Source organism: Lissotriton vulgaris, chromosome 9, assembly GCF_964263255.1.
Source record: "Lissotriton vulgaris chromosome 9, aLisVul1.2, whole genome shotgun sequence".
Taxonomy (NCBI): Eukaryota; Metazoa; Chordata; class Amphibia; order Caudata; family Salamandridae; genus Lissotriton; species Lissotriton vulgaris.
In genome coordinates this window covers 685,085,671-685,108,533 of record NC_141697.1, presented here as the reverse complement: position 1 = coordinate 685,108,533, position 22,863 = coordinate 685,085,671, and the positions used below count along the sequence as shown (strand labels likewise).

General features: G+C 44.1%; 1 protein-coding gene and 1 long non-coding RNA gene across 2 annotated transcripts in view; both read right to left on the bottom strand.

Annotated features, from left to right (window-relative positions):
• PTGIR (prostaglandin I2 receptor) overlaps positions 1–21,125 on the bottom strand; it is a 226,064-nt gene extending 204,939 nt beyond the window's left edge. Inside the window, exon 1 of the mRNA XM_086938406.1 lies at positions 19,122–21,125. Within this exon, the coding sequence (XP_086794532.1) occupies positions 19,122–19,988 (867 nt within the window). The 5' untranslated portion in view covers positions 19,989–21,125. The remainder of the gene's footprint in view (positions 1–19,121) is intronic.
• On the bottom strand, positions 1,271–8,111 carry LOC147692106 (uncharacterized). Its single transcript, XR_015299991.1, has 2 exons — positions 3,035–8,111; positions 1,271–2,986 (listed from the first exon to the last, which is right to left on the bottom strand). It is a non-coding gene; the product is annotated as an uncharacterized LOC147692106 (long non-coding RNA).
• Positions 21,126–22,863: the final 1,738 nt, after the last annotated feature.

Below are 22,863 nucleotides of genomic sequence, written 5' to 3'. Positions count from 1 at the left end.
AACCACCGTGTACACCCAGTGCTGGGATCCTGCGAGGCTTTGTCTCTGCTGACTCCTCTGCTCTATAACTACTCCCACCCCTGGAGGTCTATGTGCCAAAATGTGACATATATTTTAGAGGATAGCACCTCCTTTACCATTTATAAATGAGTTTGGGGACTAGGACGTTTTTTTTCGTCATCAGACATTGCCCAGAGGAGAAGAATGGAAGGCAGAAAAAAGAGGAATAAGGAGGAGGAGGAAAAAGCTAGGAAAAGAGCGGAGAAGGGAGAAATCAGGAACCTTCAAGAGTGACATAAAGAGGCAGAAGAATAGAGCTACAGGACAGGTTTCTGGCATTACAGCCGTCTTCAGCCAGGCTTGCTTGAATCCAGTGGCAAAGTGAGCAAGGGACCGGTCCTAGGAAGCTTGAATCTGGTCCAGGAAAGGCATGGCTTGGCAGTTCGGGCTGGACTGTTCCCATGATGCACAGGGTCAGACTGATTTGCATATGGCCATGTCTGAACTGGGGTGGCAGATTGGGCTAAAGAACGGTGATGGATTAAACCCAGATCTGTTGACTGGGTGTGAGTGTTTGATTGGTTCAGATGCTCCGTTCATCACCACCCCCTTTTGAACCGCTCTGTTCGCCATAAGTTAACAGGGTATGATCAAACGTGAGTCCCTTGCTCACTTTCCGTCACTGGATTCAAGCAAGCCTGGCTGAAGACGGCTGTAATGCCAGAAACCGGTCCTAGGAAGCATGAATCCGGTCCCGGGAAGGCATGGCATGGCAGTTCGGGCTGGACTGTTCCCATGAGGCACAGGATCAGACTGATTTGCATATGGCCATGTCTGAACTGGGGTGGCAGAGTGGGCTAAAGAACGGTGATGGATTAAACCCAGATCTGTTAACTGGGTGTGAGTGTTTGATTGGTTCAGATGCTCCGTTCATCACTGCCCCCTTTTGTACCGCTATCAAATGCCAGGACACAAACTAAGTAAACAAGAGTCAGCCGCCTCCCATTGCATCCAGTCTCCTGATTTGGGCTTTTAGTATGTGCAAAAGAAAAGAGCAGGGAGAAGTTAATTCCGCCATGTTGCAGAGCAGATGAGACGCGCGGGACCGGAGGAGAATGGAGATGCATGGTCAGTTTATTTTTTTATTGTATTCGTTAAATTAAGGGCTAGAAATCGCTGCCACTCAGTCTACTCTAAGGCCGTCATTAGTAGGGAACGTCATACCGCACTCAGGAGTATAACTGAAGGAAGCACAATGAGGATTCTTTACTTTTTTCGCTACACAGACACAATGTCTTTATTACTAGCTTGGGCTCAACCTTTCCCTAAATTAGGGATTTTCAAGAACGATCCAATATAAATGCATATATTGTGAGGTGTAAAAGTTGTCTTTCTTATTGATGCATTCTTTACAATTTATTCATGCAATTCTTTAATTCTTCTGCATTTACTTGATCGTGGTTTCAGCTGTTTCAAAGGATATTTCTTAAATCCTTCGCCGATTCCCATTCTTCTAGCAAACGATTTAACACTATCATCCTCAGAGCAGGGTTGCCTTGCATCCGATTTTCAGTATGGGTGCTTCTGAACTGAATTGCTTCCATAGTATTTCAAAAGCACTGTGGTGTTTGGAAGCATCTCGTTTTCTAGTGCAGGTGACTCACAGTACTTCAGGTTCCAATCAATTATGTATTTACGCATCCATATATTAGTTGCTTTTTATACTTGTTATATTCCTGTCACTTTACTTCTCATCCTGACCATAGCTTTTATTTCCTTTGAAAGTGTAGTTTCAGACAGGAGATAAATACATTGGAAACCCCTTATAATTAATAAGTAATATTACAATATGGCGAGCAAGGTTTGCATAAATATGCAGATATTTATGTTTCTTCCTATTGAAAGCAAATTAAGAAAGCACTTTGATATTGTAATTTGTATATATATAGTGCTCCATATTATAGATTTCTGATTGCTGAGACTGTATTTAGTAGGCATTACCCAATTTAATAGCACTGGATTCACTGGTCTTAGATGTGTTATAGACTCTGGCAATCTAGCTGTGATTGAAACGTGTGATTTGCAGGTGACAGAAGATTCTAGCAGCTACAACTAATTAACCCACAGAGCTATCTTGCTGGTAAAAGTATGTGAGCTAATTTCACTTTAACGCATCTCTCACATAAAGACATTAAGTAGTTCTGCTAGGTGTCCAGTTGCTGTTGTCATCAGAAAATACGTGTCAGTTCTCTTGATAATGCTACATAGGCTCTAAAAACAAACAACTTGTAAAAACCGATTGCTGGATGACATAATAGCCTGTTTGCATGTACTTTAACCCACCTTAGTTTTTCTCATTTTACACACGTTTGCTGGATGGTTATTGAGTTGCACTATCATTACTGAAACACGTGACATGCAGATTGCTGAGGCTTCACTGTAGTAGGTGCAATAAATCACTAATTTAATTTATTGGCGTGGTTTACATGCTCATAGAAGCAAAATCCAATCTAGTACAACTTATCAGATGCATATGGAACAAAGTCATACAATAATAATCATTAAGCACTTTAATTTTCATAGTCGATAAGTCAACAGAATGGGAGAACAGTGGATGTCTTGGCCAACTGATCGAGTTTATGGTTTCCCCCAGTATATCTTTTTTGTTGGTAGGCTCGATCTACTGCTGCTGCCAGTACTTCACGTCCTTTCTGCAAGGCAGGCTTGCACTTCTGATTCTTATGCTTTTCATATTTTGTGCAAATGCGGCTTACACATTGCCTGTCCTACTTATACCTGATAATCCTAATGTTTTAGGCAGTGTGCTACCACTTTACTGGCACCACTGTTGACTATGGGTCTGCATTTGTGTGGCCTTGACAACATTTAATTGAACATGGCTGTGCTTTACAACTTCTACCTGAGACTGGCAGAGCAATTGGGTTTCTACTAGCTGGTCTTGGTCATGTGCTGAGACTTGAACAGCCTAAGGGTCACTGTTCGCGCTATACAAATACGCCACATTTACATTTACATTTAAGTGGGCCTTTGGGGGCCCTTGGGTGAGGGTCTGAGCAGTAATCACTGACTCTTGAGTATGTGTGCTGTTCTGCCATATCTGAACGGAGACACCTTTGTACATGTACATGGGGTGTACAGGCCCTCAGGTCTGTGGGCCAAGTGAGAGAATGAACAGGACACCTGCAGCCTTGAAGCCTTGCAGCAGCTGAGCATTTTCAGGGAGGGACAGGAATATTTGACAGATTTTACCCCTCCACACTCAAAAATGTTTGAACCCAGTCGCCCCCATAAATTTCAGGCTGGTAGCGTCCTGGAACCTCATCTCTAAGGTACAGAGATTTGCAGGTAGCTCTCCATAAACTGGACCGAAATCCTGCTGCTTGGACAGCCGTGCATACCTCAGGTCTTTTCCTTGAGAGGCTCCTCCGCTTGTGGCTCACTGCACTCTAATTATTTTTGCCCAACCAAGAACGGACGCAGAAGGAATAGTTTGGGTTTTAGGTAGGGTTAGGTATTGGAGACTTGGCAAGGTGCCTGGAGTGTTTATTCTGATGCCAGGCCACAATGGGGGAAAATAATTAAATGAGCGAGCAAATAAAGCATTTCTGAGGGAAAGAACAAAGGTTTTGCAATTAGCATCGGGCACCAAAGCATGTTCCCTGGCAGTGCAGTGGTAAAGTTGTGCACACTACCATGGCCCTTTGTTCCCAAAAACCGAAGAGACGCCAACACTTATTTTTTTTATGATTGGTGCGTTGTTGACATTTCACCCAAATGTCCTTATGAGGAGCTGTTCACAAAAAAAGAGTTATGATAACAGTTTTGTTGTGAGGGACCAGGGCATAATTGATGTCTCTTGTGACATCTATGTGTGAGTCTCAGTGCCAGCAAAAGTGTGCGAAAATGTGGTATTGGAGTGCCCTGGTGGAATCATTGGCGGTGCTGTGACTAGAGAAATAGACAGTGGGTCACTTCTGAAATAAGATACATATTGGCAAAGTTGTGTGTTGATCACAGTTTTAAAATAACAGTCCAATGGGGGGTGAATCAGGTTAGGTTGAGGTGCTCTGTCAGAACTGGCTATTGGATCCATCTTTGGGGTGCTTTGTCACACCTGGTTCTGGAGTTCCAGTTCTGGATTAGCAGCATGTGTAGGTCTGGAAAGACGTGGAGGCAATAGGTGCATTATAAATGGCCTCTTTGGAGCTAAGCACTCGAGTACCTAGGTTGCTTCAGGTCATAGCTGTAGTCACATGGCTAGCAGAGATCTGTGTGGGAACTTAGTATTGGAAAAGCAGAGGCATTTTCACCTAATTGTTTGTTAGAAATGAGGAGCTTTCGCAGAGCTATGTGTTTGATCCTAATACTGAAATACCAGGGAGCTCTGCGAGTCATGAATGTGGTGCAGTGGATGCTTTCTGGAGTGCCAGTGATGGTTAGAATTTTGGTGTGTAATGATAAAGAACTTGCACCTGCACCATCCATTTGTACAGAGCCCTGAGAGCTCTGGAACCAGATACTTGATAACCTTTCTGATTTTTCCAATAGTCCACTGATCTATTTTTCGCAGTGATGCTATCCATAGATTTAGTTCACTCTGCATTTGGGACAGCTATTGATTAAACCTAGTAAAGGCCTGCTTCAAGAGCAGGACATGACTATTCAACAACATAAAACAACAGTATTTTGAAATGCATGCCAGATAACTGCAGAGGTCAGGAGCCCATTTCTTGTGATTTCCTGTAATAGAAAACATAACCATAGAAATGTTTCTGACACTAAGCCCTGCTGGCACACAGCGTGCATATTGCTCAGAGGTGCGTGGCACTGGTAGGGCCAAGCTCCAGAAACATTTCTATCTACATATTGTTATGTGACATCCCTTTATTAATGTAATAACTGCACTTTCACAATTGCTTTATTCACCTTCTTGCTTCTCAAATTTGCTTGAAAATGCTCCATTTACCCACTCTTTTTTCAAACATTTTTCAGGGGGAGAACCCCCCGAGCCCCACTTAAGCTGTTCAGGCTCGCTCGCTGCGCTCGCTCAGCATGGTGGCCTGCGACAGAAAGTTTACGCCCCACCACTTTCAAATGTCACCAGCCACCTGATATGTGGGAATAACCCCATGCAATTTGTTAATTTCGCATTATGCAAAATATGTGAAATTTACAGCAATTCACATAATGTGAAAATCTACTTGCTTTTTGCTGATAAATATTTCCTGCCCAAACCAGTCTCCTACAGTACCTTGAGTAACTTTTCTATGCAAGGTATGCCCACATCCAGAAATGTCACGTCGGATATCATGACAACATTTTACGCACCTCGCATAATATTACATAATGTTGCATAATTTCCCCAAACTTGCATATCATTATGAGACAAAGGTTAGGCGGATTACTCACAAACCTAACTTCAACACGCCTACTTTCAGCGATCCGCACAAGCATTAAAGGCTGGGACATACATAAATTACGCACTAACAAAGAACCCACATATGTCGGTACCATGGAACAGGACACACCCCTTTTCAGAACATTGTACACTGACTTAAACCACATCTCCCAAACTGCCAGAGTGGACCAACAATGCACAGACAGAAGGCTAAACAGCAAAATAATGCATACATAGCTAGCTCCAATGGTTAATTCTCCTGCTTGCTGATGACAACTGCAACTACCTCCCCTACAAACAGTAACACAGCTTGGTCAATAATATTAGGGGGTGTGAGTTAGAGGTTTTTAAACAAGCAACACATTGTGCATGATTAAAAAGGGCATTGGCTTGACTGACGTCTGAGTTGGCAAAGTTTGGGGAATTCGTTTTGAGTTTAGAAAGGTTAGGGACCTTTTTTAGTGACATTAACGCAAATATAGAAGCAGAACCCAGGAAACACATTTTTAAAACTCTGAACCAAAACATGCTCTAAAGACCAGATGAATGAGAAATACGTGCTAGAAAAAGCTATTAGCTAAGGACATGATCATTGCCACATTTACAAAGTAGCACAATGCAAAGCCACTTTGACATGTCATCCACTGTTATGTTTACACACAAGATTTGGCATTGTGTCACTTTGGTATAATGTTGTGTACTTGGCTCATGTATTTGTCCCTTTCTAACGTGGGTTCTTTAAATCACGGTTCAGTTTAAAACATGTCCACTGCACGTTCACAGGCCAGACAGCTGTACATGCTATGTATGGGATCCAGATGTGCACTGAGGCAGACTTAAAAAAAGCCAACACGTACAAATTGGACCTTAGCTCTGATGCCCTAATCTTCCTGTGTAAATTACAAGCTCGCTCCCTCTAGTGGCTCTCAGCACACCTACAGCCAGCAGGATACCATCAGAAGAGGTGAGGAAAATGAAAAAGAAAAAAAATAAGAAAACAGGCCTTCTCTGTCCATGAACTGATGATCAGGAATGACATTCATAAACCCATCAACACCGCCCTAACCCTCCACCAAGTTTGGAAATAGCTGAAGACACACATCTTTTAAAAAACACTATTTCACGGTGAAACAACAGTCCACCTCCGATCCAGCTTTACCTTCAAGTAATCATTGACTAGTTTTGCCTTTTCCATTTTACAGTGTTGTCACTTTTTGGCTTCCTTTGTGCTATACAAACCCTACATAATGCATGCATAGGCGAAATGGATGTGCATGTAGCACAGCTTCTGTACATCTTTTTGATGTTAAAACGTACAAGGCTGGCCGGATTATATATTACAATCCCACTCTTAAGCGCCTTCAAAATATCGGCGTGTGTGAGGAGCAAGGGTAGTGCCTAGAAATCAAGCTAGCCTGTCATTTGTGCAGCTGATAAATGTGTGTGTGAATTGCCATGTTTTTTTTCTTGAAAAACGCTAATGGGACTGTGACAGAAAATGTCCCTTTTCTGCAGCATGCACTCTTTGTAAAAGCGTTAGTGGAAGGTATCGGGAAACTGACGGTGGGTATTTCATATCGTAGGAAGGGGTGAAAGTAGTAGTGAGCTTTCACCTGTATTTTGAACAAGAAGCTTTGTTTGAATATCTTGTGGGTCGATTGAGGCGCTGAGGCTCTCTTCACCCTGTAGAACTCCATGTTTAAGAAAGGTATATAAGGGACCTGTGCAGGGGCAGAGTTAGACACAAGGACCGATTGCTGAAAGGGATGATCAAATACAGAATTTAGACTTAGTCCAGAAGGCACAATAAGGTATGCAAGGAGGCTTTACATGACTTGGCATATTACGTATAACTTAGTCATGCTGTCAAAGGCTGCAATACCTTAGGTACTCTAAACCTATAGGATATTGATGGGTGATGTAAAATAACTGGAGCTTATTTACCCTTTGCTATACTTTTAACAATTATTGCTGACCATTTTATGATAGTATCAGTAATTTCAATACACATGACTTCTACAATAAATAATCATATAATGTGAAATAGCAATTTTTGTGTGTGAGTACTGGTTGAGGCGAACAAGGTGATATTCTATATATACCACCTAAAGAAGGCAGGTTCTCTAACACATTTGTTTGACTCCTTTTATTGCTGTCTACTAGAGCTTAATTTAGTAGGAATGGGGTGGGAGACACCTGCCAGGTCTCCTTTGCACCAAAATGTTAGCATTTGCAATATAGGGGATCTACTGGGTTTTATCCCAATTATTTGGAGGTACCACAACCGGATTACAGTGCAACTGACATGGTATTCTCCTGGGCTCAAGTTTAGAAGCAGGGCCAGCCCTTAGGCACCCTTACACGTCAGGGGCGGCTGGTGACATTTGAAAGTGGTGGGTGTAGAAGTTGGGTACGACTTTTATGTAGCAAGCAAAGCAAGTAAGCTTAAAGGACAAATGTGGGGTCTGCGGGATTCAACGCCCGTGGAAAAAATTTAAATACGATTTACAAATGAATTTAGTGAGAAAGAAAGGTGTTTAAGGCAGTGGAACTGTTGAGTGTGTCAAATTACCCTGAACAAAGCAATCACTATTAAAATATGTATCAACTTCTTAAAGTGCACACTGCAAATAAAACACTTAACATCAGTAAAAAAAAACACTGTTGTATCTACTCCTCCCACAGGCCTCAATAACGTTTAATTCAGTCTCACAATTTCAGAATCGAACTGTTGATTATTTATAACAAAACATTGTATTTATTAATTTATCTTAAACAGCTAACAACCATTGATAAAGCCTATACTGCTGGCAGGTTTTAGGTGATATCAGTTATCGTGCCATACATTTGGATGCATTAACACCTCGGAGAGAAACCAAAATACCAGTCGGGTGGCATACTATGGGAATCATAGAAATGTATACTACATGTTCCCTTTTAGAGAGCCCCTGTTTTATTCATCCCACTTAAAGACCTGGCTGCATATATGACGGATAGCAGCCAATACCTGTGGGTGCTTCCTGAAGCCTGTTTAGAACATTTTCTTCCCAAGTAGATGCCACATATGTCACAAAACACTGGCCAAGCACCCACTTTAAAGGGCCTGAGGTTGTCATGCTGTACAAGATTACAGTAACTGTTGAACATATTAATACAGCAAGATATAGGGCAATTTTTTATGTATTTAATATTCCAATACTATACGGTCCTACTGCTTTATAAACCTTGCTTTCTCACCAAATTAATTTGCATAAAACTGCACCATTTCCCAACCCTTTTTCAATTGATTTTGCAAGGGGAAACCCACAGTCCCCATGTTTGTCTTTTAAGCTTGCTTGCTTTGCTCGCTACATAAAAGTCGTACCCAACTTTTACATCCCACCACTTTCAAATGTCACCAGCCGCCAACTATCAACAGGAAGTGCAGAGCAAGACACCAAGATCACCAGTTCCTTAGATGCGACTCTACCCAGAGCCTATCTGTCTAACTTGCGCCTCCCAAACCGCAGATATACAAAAACTATTAGGGAGAGGAGATCGGGTTATGCACCGTATTCTTGAGTGAGACTGCGACTGTTGCTCTCCGAGATGCATTACACTGGGTCACTGTGAGAGGGTACCACAAGTGTGCTGCGCTAATTGCAAATCCCACATGCGTCCTGCCCTCTGCCCTATTACAAAGTCACACTCCGCAGCCATGTAAACCGTCACCCAGCACACACTGAGCTTCATACCCACCGAGTCACCCGGCCAGTTAGCCACTTGGGACAGGTTTTCACACTGACAACAATAAATGGGAAGTGTTCCACTCTACGCACCCCCATCTGAAGATAGGCCCCTGTCTACAGAGCCAATACTATACCCTGCATGCTTCCAGGAGGTAAAGTGCTTCAATGCCACTTTAGTAAAAGCCTCAAAGTGCTATCTGAATTCAATGACTATAGAGAAACAGCGTAACGTGGCAAAATGCAACACCATCAAAGGACTGCTCCTAAACTCACTCCTGCTGGACCTTTGTGCGAAGGCTTCTTTGTTTCTACTTTACAGAACTATGGGCCAGATGTATGAAGCTCAAATGGGTTCGCAAACGCCGAAATTGCGAACTCATTTGAGCAAAATGGTATGTATGTAGCAAATGTCAGTGCAAAATAAGGAATCACAAATTTGTGATTCCTTATTTTGCGATTGCATGTAAGGAATCGCAAAATTTGCGAATCCTTAAATGCAATGTATGATGCAAAAAAAATTGTTAATTGTCCCTAAGGAATCGCCTCGAAATCATTCTCAATTTGCGATTAGCAAATTGCGAATCGCAAATTGAGAATTATTTTACATTTATTCCTATGGGCCTCCTGGCCCATAGAAAGGAATGGGAAATTATTCCTTAATTGTGATTAGCAATTTGCTAATCGCAATTAAGGAATTTTAAGAAATCGCTAAAAAATAGCGAATTTCTACATACATACCATTTTGCAATTCTCAAATAGCGATTCCTTAAAAATCGCTATTTGAGAATCGCAAAAGTGTATCCTGATACATTTGGCCCTGAGTACCAACTTGACGGCCTTACACGTCTTAACAAGCATTTCCAGAAAAGGTATGTCAGTGCTACGTCTAAGGTTTTCAAGCTTATATTATTAAACTACTCTAAACAATATGGGGAGCCTCCCAAGGGTCAGACCGTTTACAGCTGAATGCGCTTCCCACAGTGCACCGTGAACAGGAACTACAAACAAAATGTCAGCTCGAAAGAAGTACAGTTTCTCCCACCTGTATGGTGGCCACCTCACTTCAGTTCTTTATGGAAACTGTCTTGAATCCTGAATTTTTCACCTCCAAATCATTGATTTCAGCTGTATTGGTCTAATTTGTTCAACGGAGGCCAATCAAAGGCTACAATACGCTACCCCAAGTCCATATCCAGGCTTGATAAAAAATGTATGCAATATGTACGCAATCTGCTTCCTCTCAATACAGCTATCACCGCTGTGTCATAAGGCTAGAATTAAGTCTAAAATCTGTAACGTCACTCCACCACAGAAACGCCATGAATTACTTCAGTGACTGTGCAATGGCGGATCCAACACCACTAAAAGACTTAATTTGTCAGGAAGTAAGCAAAACTACATACAAGGACTTAAAGTTGAATATCTTACCCGTATATATAGAAACATAAGGTCTACCTGATCTACAGACACTGGGGCAGATGAATCGACCGACCCGGAAAAACCTACCTTGTGAAACTTTTACTCTGAAACAGAGGGACTCTGACCTGGCACAGGCCAAACAATACAACTATATGGACTTAGTGTGTGATACCTATACCATGCAAAGTCTAGTATATCTATGGTCAAATTTGTCCGGGCATGTTAAAATGAAATTTTTAAGGTCAGATTGTTTTATATCCTGATTTATGAATTTGAGGGGGAAATTGAACCCAAATTTTAAAGATAAAACTACTTGTTGACTTTGTGAGCATGGAACTGAATCCCGTTTGCATGTTTTATGTATTTGCATTTCAGGGGGAAAAAAACATTTGCGACCTATGTTCACCAAGGTAAAATGAAGATCAACTGTAGGGGTTGTCAGGTACTGTTTTAGCATTAGGGAAGACAGTTCAATATTAATGCTAACAACAATTTTAGATCAGGCTTAAAAAAACCCTGTCTGCATGTTTTTACCACTTATTTATATACCAGTGATATGTCTCTTTTGTATCTGGATTTAAGCAAGTTGTTTTTATACAAATTAACTTACATTATATGTCTTTTGCAGACTTTTCGCCTTTGCACCACATCTGCATGTTCAAGGAAAAACAACTCCCATAATAGATTGTTAGGTCTCGCCTCGGCAACGCCCATGCGCTACTCTAGGAGATGACCTTTAGAAATCGGTCTGCTCCTTTTCAAGCACACTTGTGCTTCTGCTGGCATCCACCTTGTGGGAGCGAGCAGCTGCAATATGGCTCTCGAGCCACTGCTGCTCTCTCCAGCAAGGCGGATGCCAGCACAAGCACAAGTGCTTCAAAACAGCTGCTGCTTGTCTTCACAGCTGGAGCCCGCTTTTGTAAAGCACCGCACACCACTCCTAACACGGGCGCAATACAAAGAATGCCGGCCACAGCTTTTTTTCCTCACAGTAGGCTTCCTTGTATTTGAATTAATCATGTTTTATTTCCACCAGCTCCGCCCTCACACTTCAGCACTAGCGCCGCTGCTTGAGCAATGGCGGGCACTTCTTTTGTTTATTTTCAGTGCGCTTACTGTTTAACAAAGGTGGCACGCACCTTTCTTTCTGCACGGCTCACCTTTTTTTCGCATCCCGGGAAGAGGAGAAGAGACTGTGGTGGCTCCTTCAATGCCAGGAGGTAAGCGGGTGTCAGCGTGCTTTCAGTGTAACAAAGGTGTCACGCACCCTTCTTTCTGCACGGCTCGCCTATTTTTCAGATCCAGGGACAAGGAGCAGAGACCGCGTTGGCTCCTTCAATGGCAGGAGGTAAGCGGGGCATAATGCAGCTCTCTTCACTCACACACTGCTCTAAAAAGGAGCTTGTTTGGCTACTTCCAACTCACTTATCACGTGATCAGCAGGGAACTGTGAAGGTCCATTCAAAATGCAGATTAACTATTTTGCCTTTATTTCCTCCCGTACCATGCAGCAGACAGAGCTCTAGCCATGAACTTTGATTTAGCCAAGCTTAAGGTGAAGGATAACAGCGCTATGGTGAGCGAGGTCTTTCATCTTTAGATGCTCCATCTGTGGGCATCAAAAACTATGAAATTTGGTGGCATTTACTTTACTTCCCAGACAGCTCATTAAATATTTTTTTTAATCTGTCTCCTACTTTTTACTTTCTCCAGAACTATCCTCTGCCTGATCTGGTTCCTTTTTATGTGAAGAATTAATTCTGGGCATGACACTGATTAAACTATTGAAATACTTTTATTTACTGTCCTGGTTACTGGCAGAACGATGCATGGGACTTTCCTGAAGATAAGCACGATGTTGACTGTCGAATCCCCTATTCTTGTTAATGATTGTGCAGAATCAGCAAAGCATACATTGGGTTACCAGACCTATTAATTAGTTGCACAGAGTCCTGTGTTATTTTTTGAAGACTGCAGATACTAAGAGTTAATGACTCATAGCATAGCATACTTGTGCCATCCTGATTGATGGCTCTAAGAAAAGCAGTCAATGCCTTTTTTTGTCCATCATTAGTGTTAATAATGAAGATTATTAATGAAGGTAAATTCACAATAATCCCACTGTTCATCGTCCTCTTCAAGTAAGAATACGACTTAATTCTTTTTTTGTGTGATATGCTTTTGTCAAATCTCAGGTCCGGAGATTAACGCATCGCAGAGCTTTTAGAAAGGTGCACTTTCTCCCCAGTGGTGTTTTGTAAATTCACACTCCTGAATGCTACCCTTTTGGTTGCAGGATCCCAGACCCACATAAACAAGCATTGGCATAGCCAAAAGGTCTCACCTTTGGGATCTATAAGTGTTTAGTTATCCCACACAATATCCTTGGTGCAACAACATCAACTGTTGCATGGCAAAACACTCATAAGGTCCCAAAGGCGAGACCTATTGGCTATGTCAATGCAGGTTAGTAGATGAAATAAGATGAACTGAAGAAGCTGTTTGAGACTGTGAAGGGTCCGGGGCAACAGTGCAATAAAAAGGCCAACGATGCTATCGGACGAGATTTATAAAGCATCTTTTCCTTAAACATGTACATTTTAATACTTTGCTTGGATATATCTGTAACAAGATTCATGCAAATTGTTCCTATATACTGATTGCAAATCATATGTTATTGGACATCTGTGCAAACCCCCTCCCCCCCGAAAAAAAACCTTGTATTTGAGAAATGGCATTCTGCCAGGGACTGTCAAGCGGGCAAAACAACATCTGCAGTTTAGTCCGCTTGAAACTATGATGGTCTCAAAGACAATAGTCAATATTATGCCAGCAAAAATGTATAGATCAGGCATATAAATCACCAACTCTGTGATTTAAATATATTGCCTATACTCGAATTTGCATCCATCTGAGTTCAGATGCAAGTAAGCTGATTTTTATGCCTTGAGTTTACAATGCTATTACCTTAGAATCTTAGACCGGTGTCCTGATACTTGTATGGATCGTGATGTTTTATACCTTTTTATTGTAATCTTTAGATTAATACAATCAACTTATATTACTACTACTATAACAACCAGAGGTCTGGGACTGGAGGACTGGGTCCAGAGAGAAGAAAGGGGAGAGAGAGAGAATGGATAGATAGTAAGAGAGACATTGTGTGAGGAAACGAAGTTGAGCAGGGCTGGTTTGGGCATTTTTTGTTAGGGCTACTCTTGGTTCCCCCTGCCGGCCCTGAGGTTACCGATAAATGGCTGTTTTTGAGAGTGTATCCCGAGTACAAATCTTATTCTCACCAAAGGATGATACAGAATGCTTAGCTTTGTGCTAAAACTAATGTCCGGAGCAAGTAGAACCACTGACATCTGCAGCATAGAAACTACTACTAAATATAGTGCTGCAATAAAAGGGGCAAAAAATACTTTTAGGGCATAAACATCTAAAAGTAGTGGCTAGAAGCCATAAAATTCAGAAAGAAGTGAACTATTACAAAGCTACAGGATCAGCAGGGGAACCATTGAACATTATTTCTTTGAAAAAGTAAAATATGCATGTGTCTGTCAGAAAACAGTGTTGCTACTTTAAAGTTGATTTTGAACTTGGATGGGCTGAGTACTCAGTGACCTCCAGGCACTGTTTTTCCCTTAGAAGCTAGTCCAGTCATTCCCTAAAGACGGACATGCACATGTGTTTATTTCCCGAAGAACTCTAATGTTGTGTGTGTTTGCCTCTCGAAACGTGGGGCCTGGAGCCACTAAAAGTGTGACCCTTTAACAGAAATGGGAAGGGACTTGAGGGTAATTTGGAGTCCTTGCCCCCCCATTTCAACACAAACTTCCAGCCAGAACATAAGTGAAAAATACAGTATTTATTGCCTGTTAGAGAATGACTCACTGCCACTCTGTTTTCTTTCACTAAGAACACAGGCCTGTTTTAAGCATGATGTTTGTCTTTGTTCCCTGAGGGCACAATGAATGCTCCTCTTGGTGGCTAGGGTATGGTACTTACTTGTGATCAGATCGGGCACCCCAAAAGGGGCTCGCCCCCCCCCCTACTGGTTTGAAGGCATCTGCTCTAGACATACTGCGCCAACCTGTGGCGTCGCTGACCAATAGGAAAGCTCAGTGGGTTCATTCACCTGCTGGAGAAACCTGTGTGCATTGTCCCATGTTCAAAGTATGACAGGCTTGACCCAGCTCTTCACCCTGCCCAGGTTGATAAGTGAAGTGGGCCAATGACATCCATTATTCAAATGGCAAGAGACATGTATGTGGGATACACTGTATTGGTCAATAGCACCGGGTTTCTCTACAGAACGCAAAGCAGTCTAATGGTAAAAATACATCCTAGGCACTAAACAATCACTGGCCAAGAGAATAGGTCTGTCATTGACTGCAACTTTTGGTTTAATGTTTGTGAACAGTTTTAGTAAAATTGTACATGGGACTACTTTCTGTAAGTGCAACTTGTGTAAGAAAATAATGCCTTCCCTCGCAGGGGTAAGCATATGGCTGAAGTGGACTGGCCTTGCCTCCCATGCTGTTTGCTGCAGTAGGTGGAAAAAATGGAATTGACATACTTAGAGACCAATGAATAAAGCAGTGCTGATGCAAGCCACTATTTCAAGGCTAACCGCATCCTTAACCAGAGGCACCTAAGAGACATTATAGACTTATATGCATATGTAGACCTATGAGTCCCGAACAGCTTCCTAATCTCTGTTGCACACTCTTTTGTCAGAGTTTCATTTTTAAAGCAGACTGCATCTGCGGATGAAAATCTCTGCCAATGCCCGATTCCAGCTCCCCTGGGGAAAATAGGCCAGGCAATTATCACAGCTGCGCAATATATCTTTGCGTGCAACATGTGGCTCTCGGGTCCAGGGCCGGACTGGCAGTAGCGGGCACCAGGCATTTCCCCGGTGAGCCGGAAGGGTTGGGCCGGTTTTTGACCCTGTCCTGTTGGGTTGGAGACTTAGCGAAGGCTCATGGTGAGGTCAATAAAACGAGTACCATTGAGCTGAAATAAAGTAAGCCATATTCTTTATAGAGCTGTAAAGCCTGTAGGGAAAGCAGAAGGTGCTACATTTTACTGTAAGGTGTCTGTGTGTCCCTGAAGCCAAAGACTCGAGTACATATTATTGTGAATATTGGCTGATATTATCCAACCGCTGTAAGGCTGGACAAGCAAATGGGCAGACTTTAAATAGAATCACTCTGGAATGTTTGCAAACCAGGCGTACCTGCACCTGAAGCACGCTGATTGCAAACCGCTCGTATTACCTTACACTTTTATTACAGTCCAAAGTACGTGTTTGCAATATTTAAAGGATTTTTTATTGGTAAAGTTATACAGTTGGCTTCATTTTACTGAGGGTTATAGATTTCCTAAAGGACACCAAAATGTTCATTTTTGGCAAAACGCCAGCGGGAGATTAACTAAAATTTGCTGAAAGTAACAATATATAGGCAATTAGGAAAGCAGGTAGTCGGGTATTCTTGGATCTGGAGTAGACACTTTAGCTGGTAAACTATATCACCTCTTGGCCACCTTCTGATGCTGGAGGAAGTTTGGAACCCCTATCATAAAATGGTTATTTTTAAGTCTGGCTTGTGAGGCAGTTTTAACTCTAACCAGATTATTGATTTTTTCCAAAATAAAATCATGTGGCTCACTGGTTAGAGGCGGCAGACCTGAGAGCAGAGGACGGCCCGGGACCAGGGTTCGATTCCCGGCGCGGCAGGTTTCTGGACCAGGGTCAGCGGACTCGATAATTCTCTCGCCTCGGTGCCCACTCTGATCAGCGATCACACTCGGCAACTCTGGGCATTAGCTTGCCTCATCTTCACTAACGGCCCCACCAGACAGCCGGGGATGCCTGGTCTCACCCTGGAGATACCTATTAAGGGACCATCTCTCAGGGAAGCCAGGAAGGGTTTCGCAGCGGTCGAAGCGCCTTGGGACCCTACGGGTAAGTAGTGCGCTATATAAATGCCTATACATTTACATATACATATACAAATATAGGGGCTTTTGGCCGGCAGGGTTCTTTCATTTGTCTAATGGCCATGCAAGTTTTACTTCCACCCATCACAGCATCCAGCATGGGGAAATAGAGCAGCCCACTTCACTTTGGGTGGCTGCACAAAGTTTCTGCACATTGTCCACTTCTACCGAAAAATGCTTACTTCCTTCTCAGTGACAAGCTGAGCTTTTTTTTCCAAACATTGCTGGTCACGTCAAAAAGCTTTTTTTTTCGACACCCATCCTGTGTGTGGCCTCCGACCTCGCCTTCACCACAATAATAAAAATGCGTCATAGCACCTTTTTTGAACTTTCAGCCATGCTGCACAGCCACTGGGTTGCTGTTCAACATGGCTAAAACATTGACAAAGCCAATACCCGTATACACACGACCTATTGCCTTGGGCAATGCTTGCTAAATGTGTAGTTATAAAGTGACGTCATATTGTAGATGCCTGTGATTTCAGTGCTTCGTTGGGTGGTAAATAATTCCTGTCTCTTTCACAAATAAGAAAATGCATTGCACAATTAAAGGCTTGTTATTTTTTTAAAAAATCATGATTAAAAAAGCCATATGTGAATATTTTTTAAATGTAAAATGTATATTGCAGTCGTTTGGCAGCCATGTTTAAGTGGTAGAATACATTTTATTTTTGCAGCAAATGCTTTCAGTAATGAAATTGAAAAAAATATATAACCGACTCAGCAGCTTGCCAGGGCCCAGTGGCGTATCAAAAGCCCCCTTGGTTGGTGAGGGGGGCTCGACCTCCTGGAACCCCCCCCAGCACTGGCAGGCCCCTGGCCTGGGAGCTTTGGACTGACCCACTGCGTGGGGGCACCCTGCATGTACGTTTCAGGGGGAGGGGGGGGCAAGTTTTTTTCCACCACTGCCAATGCCTGACCTACTGTCTTTGCCAATGCTTGTTTTAAAGAGTGTACAATTACGTCATAGAGTAGGACACTCTAGTAGGGGCCCGGGCAGTCACATCAACTTTTCTCAGAGACGATTTGGATGAGTTCTTAGAAAAACAGCACAATGGCATTTTACGAGGCTTTGCCTCGGGAATGTCAGAAAGGGTCAGTGCATGGATCGGGCAGAGTTTGATTCCTGGACAGAGCAAGTGACATTGTTGTTTTCCTTCTTTGGAACAAGATTGGCTAAAGTTCTAACTCGTGTTTGGGTTTTTCCACTTCCATTTGGATCCCCACTGGGGATTTGTCCCAGTTCCGACAAACAGAAGAAAGTTAAACTAATTTTCCTTGTGGTTTTCTTTCATCTATTCAACTTTATTGGTCTCTTCCTGCCTAACGGAATATTGTTTGTGTCTCATAGGTATGGTATGTTACGGGAAAAGCGTTCAAGAATAGAAACGAGTTGCAAAAAGGAAGTGTTATTTTGTTTTATCTTGTCAGAAGTTATAGAAACATATTGGTGTTAAAATGTCTAAAACAATGAACAGTGTTCACACAAATACTGCATGTTCTTCTTTTACGGCTTCTTACTGAGGATGTGCACGTGAATCAGAAGATTCTTACCTAATTTGTTATTTCATGATTTAAATTCATTTTACAGGGCTACCTCTTTGACTTTACTTTTGGCAAATACAATTGTCAAGTTGTCTCCTATCAAGCGTGAGTACTTCCTTCGTGTAGTATTTTTTCTTTCCATTCAGGTTCACATACTGTAATTTTTTTTTTCAATTGAATTGTAATTTTTTTACATTGTAAATGTGATTTAAAAAAAGTCATAGAACTGGTGTGGTGTTACTCCTTAAAAAGAGACCACTGCCATAGCTGGAGGGTCATAATGAGCAATCAGCCAGACAGATCCTATGTCATGTCCGTCTGGGGGGTAGATTCCACTTTTCTTGTCAAGTTTTAGTACTGGAGTCCGTAAATCTCGTTACAACAACGTTGTAAACAAGGAATGGGAAATGTTCCAAGCCCTAAACAAATACGTTCCCAGCACTATGTTCGAATTCAAACTCTGAATCCAAGATGGCGTCCGTTCACCTGCCACCCTTAAGGTGACCAACTATATAGCTACCTTATAGCAATAAGACAAATCACAACCCTGCTGAAGGGAAAGTTCTCTCCCACCATTTGCTTCTGTTCCCCACCCCATCTGTTGAATGGCACCGCTCAAAGCCTAGGTTATAAAAATGCATAAATGCATAAATTATACTATAAAAAAAGTATAAGTACAGAGTGACATACGATGAGCAAAAAGGCTCAATAAAATGTGCCTATGTGCTCCCTCCTAACGACTTGCCATAGTAGTATCATGGTTGCAGCTACTCAAGAGTCCCCTCAAGGTTGGGGTTCAGCCCCTCATCAACACCCAGAAGAGATCTGAGGTGCAGGATGTACAGGCAACCTGAGCGCAGCTGTTAAACACAGCGGCTCTAAGTCCTGACAGCTGAAGTGGCTGCAGGAACTTCAAGAGTCAAAGACATGGTGGCAACACCAACCCCAACCCAACAACATGCCACCAAACTCTCAATTGCTTTAGTGGCGGCTGTACCTACCGTGAGAGGCAAGGAGCAGATGACGAAGATGGTGGTCATCAAGGCCAGCAGAATGAGGTGCTCCACCTCGTCCTCACCCTTGTCGAACCAGCTCTTACGTCTGCGGTGTGCCGAGTTGACAGATCCGCGCCGAATCTTCTGGCTCTGGTACATGTGACAAAGACTAACGATGACTGAGCCATTGCAGAGGAAAATGGCCAGGATGAGGAAGGCCATGAGGGTTGCATATATAAGTGAAAACGCGGTGGTCCCCGGATGTGGAGACTTCATGCGGATGAAGCACCAGGTGCCAGGGCAGTACTGCTTGTGCTCTCCAAACCCTAGGAAGGGCAGCGAGCAGAGCAGGAGGCAGGAGACGTAGATAGCAGGTAGGGAGCGTTTGGCAACTCCGCGGGTGTTGTGTTGGGAGTAGAAGTAGGGGTGACTGATAGCCAGACACCGCTCCACGGCCATGGCAAAGAGGATGAGCATGGAGGCCAGTCCAAAGAAAGCCATAGAGAAGGCAAAGAAGTTGCAGAGGTGTGCGTTGCCCACCAGGCCAAGGACTGAGGCTTTGCGTGCATAAGCGACAAAGACGATGGGGCTGACAAAACAGGTGCCCAGCAGGTCGGTCATGGCCAGCCCCGTGACCAGCACACAGAAGGCAGATGCCTTGGTTCGTTGCTCCTTGCGGTGAAAGCCGAGGATAGCCAGCGCCATCACATTGCCCACCACACCCATGGAGAACATAAGTGTGCTCGCCACTGGGGTGCTGTCTTCGTTGATCACTGTGGTGTTCTCGCAGGAGGAATGCATCTCACTCTCCAGAAGCAGGGGGTTAAGGAGGCACCTCACCAAGCCTTGCTGAAGCATCGACTCACTCCACATGTACTATCAGCGTGTTGGAACTTTACCACCTTGTTGCGGTCTCCATGGTCCTCAGCTGGAGAGTGTATATCCAATAGTTGCCTCGATGAATAATGGTAGTTGAACCGTTGGGTTCCTCAGAGGGAGGATGGACCGCAGGGCTCATCTGCTGGGGGAAGTCTAATCTGCTGAGCTCTTCAGGTAGGAATGGGACAGGAGGATTCTTCTGCAGCAGCCATGGAGCAGGAGGGATCCACAAATGGAGATTGAGAAGCACAGCTGTTCAGGTGGGACAGTGGCATCAGCTCCAGGGAGAGGACCCAAGGGCTCCTTAGATGGGCAGTAGACCACAGCTCTACTTGGTGAAGAATGGACTTCAGGGCTCCTCACCCGGGACACAACGGCAATGGCCTCAGGAGGAGACTGGGATCCTTAGATGGGGCCTGGACGCGCTCTACTCATGCAGAGAATGGAGAACTGTGCCCTCAGAGAGACAATGGACAATATAGCTCCTCAGATGGGGAAAGGACTTACAGTGCTCCTCGGATGGCGAATGGACTACAGCGCTCTCCACATGAGGATGAACAGCATGGCTCTCGGGCTGGGACAAGAGGGCAGAGGCATCAACTAGAGAAGGGGACAGAGGGCTCCTCAGAGTGTGACAGGGCAACAGAGCTCATCAGATGGAGACAGAACTGCGAGGCTCCTCAGGACAGGATTCCAAGGATGGACCTTAACACGCAGGCTCCCACGTGTGGACAGAAGCTCTCCCCAGAGGGAGGACGGACACCCTGGGATCTGAAACTCGAAGAGGCCAGCATGGATTGGACAGCAGTGCTGATCAGGACAGGCAGGTTCCTCAGGTTAGCTGCATCCCTCGGAGACCGGATAGCAGGTACTCCTAGACTAAAGCATTTGGTCTGCTCCCCTGACCCTGTTGTCTGTCGTCTCGTCAGACTTCCCTGCCAAACGTTGTGCTCTCGGTTCAATCTCGTCCGTCTTATCTCCGCGTGTATCTGCACGCCGCCCCCTGCTGCCCGGGAGCCCCCCTCTCTCCAGGCGCTCTTCCTCAGCTACACCCGGGGGTCTCGGCTCTCCGCTGCCTCCCCAGCTCGCACTGTGCTCTGTGGCAGCAGAGCTGTTGCACTCGGAGTGAGTGAGCTGTCAGATGCGTGGAAGAAGTTTTGCTGAGAGCAGGGTGGGGAGCGCAGAGGGAGTGGTGAAGGAGGGGCCGGCACTGCAGGCAGAGACAGCCCCCAGGAGCTTCACGCCGAACTCCGCTCTCTCACCGCCTGTCAGCACCCCCCCCCCCCCCCCCCCATCCCAATAACGACCGGGCGCTGGGTGTGGGGGGTGGGGGTCTCGCGTGTGTCTGATGAAGTGTGCACGCGCACTCAGGCAAACACCAACAGCGGCTGTGGAGAGCAGTGATCCTTCCCAGAAGGGGACGGCAGGGAATGGCCCTCGCTCGTCACTATAATAAGGAGGGCATCTCATTCCCTTCCCTCCCCCTGTGCACTTCCTCGTCCCCTCAGAGAACCGAGGCTGGAGATCAGCAGTGCCCGGAGATCCGGAAGAGGGTCATCATCTTATTAAAAACGCGGACCGTTTACATCGATGGATGCATGGATGGATGTGCGAACGCACTAACTGCTATATGGATGAGTGTTTGAACTGGCGAATGGACGAACACATGTCAATGGCGATGGGAGGACGCGTGGGTGGCAATTAGTGAATGCGTACATGAATGAATGAACAACAATGAGTTAATGCCTGGATGCGCGTAGAAACGCAGCAATGATTTGACGGCTTAATGTAGAAATAAATGCCAAGGGATGGACCATGTTAGCGCTGTATTCTTCCTTACATACATTTCACTTTTACCTATTCGTGCATTTCCCCCAAAACAGTCTTTTCCCGGGATGATGTCTTTCTGTAGTTTGTTTTTCGAGCCGCACGTGCTGTTGTAGAGTGCGCACCGAGTTGACTTCCTGTCTGAGTTCAGGATTTAATTGAGAGCGCTGGGCTTCCGGATAAAGGCAGGTGGAGCTCCGCACAGCGCCTGTCATTGGGTGCTATAAAGGGGGTCATAATACCTACACGTGCAACCCTTGTCTGCTTACCAGAGCGCCCTGACCGATGGCCAGATGTGCCAATTGTGATTCTGTGCAAACGACTGGGGTGGAGCGCAACAGAACACAGCTGTTGAAATATTGATAGAGAGAAAGCAAAACGGAAAAAAAGAAATGCCAGCATTTCCGGTGAGTGGTTGTGAAGTGAAGAGGACGCGAATAAGTACATGCAGGAGTGTGAAGAGGGCCAAGGGAGTAGCCAGAAAAACAAAATACCCCCGCTTCGACCCATAATGAAGATACGAGTAATGTGAATGGTCCCTGCTCTTATTTTGAAGTGCCCTGGGTAAAAGTTGCAGAACATAGTGCAAAAGTATAAATATTATAGAAAGATTGTAAAGGAATATGGACAACAACGACACATTTACCATTACTGGCTTATTTCTCTAATTTATCCTTTCCATCTTTTTGCTTTCCTTCAAGCTTCTCCCCTTCCTTCTTTCCGTTACCTTCTCTTTGTTTTTATGAATATTTCATTGTCTTTCCATCCATCGATTCTTCTCTCGTTCCATTTGACCTTTGCCTAGCTTTCTACCCTTCTTCATATCCGTTTATTCTTTTCATGCTCATGTTATGTTATGTTATGTTATGTTACGACTATTTATTGTGCGCACAGATACTCCAGCCAAGGAGCGTCCTGGCGCAGAGACAAGGTAGCACGTAACACAACAACAGGCTAAGAACAAAACTAAGGAACAGCTAAAACAGGAAGGTTTTTATAGCCCTCCGAAAGGTCAGAAGGTCCTCCAGCAAGCGGATTTCAA